At 41.1% G+C, this 2,300-nt stretch overlaps 1 protein-coding gene across 1 annotated transcript; it reads right to left on the reverse strand.

Moving 5' to 3' along the window:
• On the reverse strand, positions 1-882 carry LOC127839923 (uncharacterized). The gene is made up of 2 exons (XM_052368315.1): positions 690-882; positions 1-233 (listed from the first exon to the last, which is right to left on the reverse strand). Exons 1-2 carry the CDS (start codon positions 880-882, stop codon positions 1-3), a joined length of 426 nt encoding a protein of 141 aa, XP_052224275.1.
• Between the last annotated feature and the right edge of the window lie 1,418 nt (positions 883-2,300).

The raw sequence follows: 2,300 nt of genomic DNA on the forward strand, positions 1-2,300 counted from the left end.
CTATTTCGAGCCGCTCTCCTCACTTGCGGATTTGCCGGAACCGGAAGCAGATTTGTCAGCCTTCGTCTCGTCTGAGGCAGCAGCGGTCATTGCAGCTTCAACTGCGGCGTCCCCGTTCATCAGACTCATCAGGGCGCTGACCCTTTCGGTGTCGGCAGCGTCTACGTTGACACAGATCTGAAGGGTCGATTCGGGGCAGAGTCCCTTGCATTCCGGCTTCTTGTTTTTTCCGTCTATATAAAAAACGGTCGACTATTATAATAATTTATTCTTATTTCAATATAATATTAGCAGCCTAGTGTAGCAACAATTACACACATATTTTCAGTAATAGATCAAAAGGAATAAGAACAATAGTTATAGTAGATATGAAAGCGATGGTGATGATAGATTATTTTTTTTTGTATTTTGTTCTGAAACTATTTTTCTTTTTCTATAGAACGTATAAATCGTATATAGCGCTGGCAGTTTTGTGGATGGTGAAACAATATCAAAACCACTCGGCATCGATAATGCAATTATTGATTCAGGGTGGGAAAGCAGTTACCCATATTCAGAACTGAGCGCGTACCCACACGTTATTGTGACATCTAACATAAAACTGTATATATACATGTACGAACAAATTAAATAAAGTTATGCAATAAGAACACCAGTGGTGTAATATATAACATCCAATAAATACGTACATGCGTAAGCGTTGCCATTGGCTGCTTTGGCCTCGGCGGCATCTGTGGGAGCCACGGTCCCCTTCCCAGAATCCACTGCGGGAGCCTCAACTGCGGGCGCATCTCCGGCGGGTGCCTTTGAGGCGTCGCCGGTGGCCTTGGCGGACACGCTCATGGCAAGACCGATCACACACAATACGAAAAGGCACCGCATTCTGATCTGTAAAATATGAGATATGTTTTGATTGAATCTTCTGTGCCCATTACAGAATCTCTATAACGCACCACTACGACGCAAAATTAATTATCAATGAATGTTCACAGATGGCCATAGGACCCACATTGTGTTCACAGAAGGCCATAGGACCCACATTATTTCGGTTGTCCACCTAATGTTAAGCTCAAATAATTAAATAATCAAGCTGACATTTCAATGTTAAATTGGCCTTTTTACTATGTAACCTTCCTTGGCAATAACCATATCACTATTGAACTTCCGGCGATGATTATTACGGACACATTTGTTCCCATGCTGTTTCCAAAATGTTTCAGAAGTTTAATTTGACCGTGCATCGGATCCTACTATGAGATCTTTACCCAACACGCGCATGGAAAGTACACATTTTATTTCTATTCGAAATGAGCCTCGCTCTGGATTAACGTTAATCGATACGTGTTTGTCGTCCCAGATTAGCCAGTGTAGTTCGCATAGTAAAATCAGGGACGAAACTTCCCGCTATTTTTCGTTTACAGGAAGTCTCTTCTTAGCGAAAGTCCAGTTGGTGCGGAAAGTGTCGTAAACTATTAGCCTGTGCAGACTGCACAGGCTTAGCTTGTAAGACACTGTACGTCCATGCATTAAACCGTTTTCCAGGAGCGAGGCTAACATGTAGATCGTATAAGCGCATTATTACTATTGTACTTAGAAATGTCTGAGGCATCTACTTCCGTAAGAAATAAAATATAGAACGTCCGAACCTTATCCCAATTTAAGAGGTGCAATTCTAATTGTACACAACTACTGTATCGTTACAAATAGTGAGCATGGGCATAGCAATTGTACTTCATGCACACTTAAATATTACTTGTGCAATACAATTTAAATAATGAACATAGGCGAGTGCACACCATTTCTGTGGACTTGTCGTAACCCTTTGATTTGATTAATATAAACGGCATTGACTTAAACACGTACACATACGGCAAAAAGGAAAATTCTTATGGCTATAAGCGATATGTTCCACAAAGTTGAGTCCTGTGTTTAGTCACGTACACGTCAATATGATCACATGTATTTGGAATAATGACATTTAAACTGGTAATTCGATAGATCAGGTAGTTTTAATATTTAACATTTAACATTGCTATTGTTTGCTGTTGACATGCCATAGTAGGCAAAACGCCGGAGAATGTAGAACCTAGACAAAATGCAGTCTCTTCTTAGCGAAAATCCAGTTAAGGCAGAATTCTCCGTCCCTGATTAGCCTGTGAGGACTGCACAGGCTGTGAGGACTGCACAGGCTATTCATGAACGACACTTTACGTGCATGAATTAAGCCCAGTATTCTGAGAGCGAGGCGCATTTATTTTCTTATTGCTATTCATGGAGTCCGCAGGTACACACATTGAAAA

The sequence above is a fragment of the Dreissena polymorpha genome, chromosome 7 (assembly GCF_020536995.1).
Source record: "Dreissena polymorpha isolate Duluth1 chromosome 7, UMN_Dpol_1.0, whole genome shotgun sequence".
NCBI classification, from domain to species: domain Eukaryota; kingdom Metazoa; phylum Mollusca; class Bivalvia; order Myida; family Dreissenidae; genus Dreissena; species Dreissena polymorpha.

What these genes read in the sequence shown, in the direction of transcription:
- LOC127839923 (XM_052368315.1), bottom strand. Translation starts at nt 882, where the DNA reads ATGCGGTGCCTTTTCGTATTGTGTGTGATCGGTCTTGCCATGAGCGTG. An exon ending in CAATGGCAACGCTTACGCAT is followed by an intron (nt 234 to 689) that starts GTACGTATTTAT and finishes TTTTTTATATAG; the next exon opens with ACGGAAAAAACAAGAAGCCG.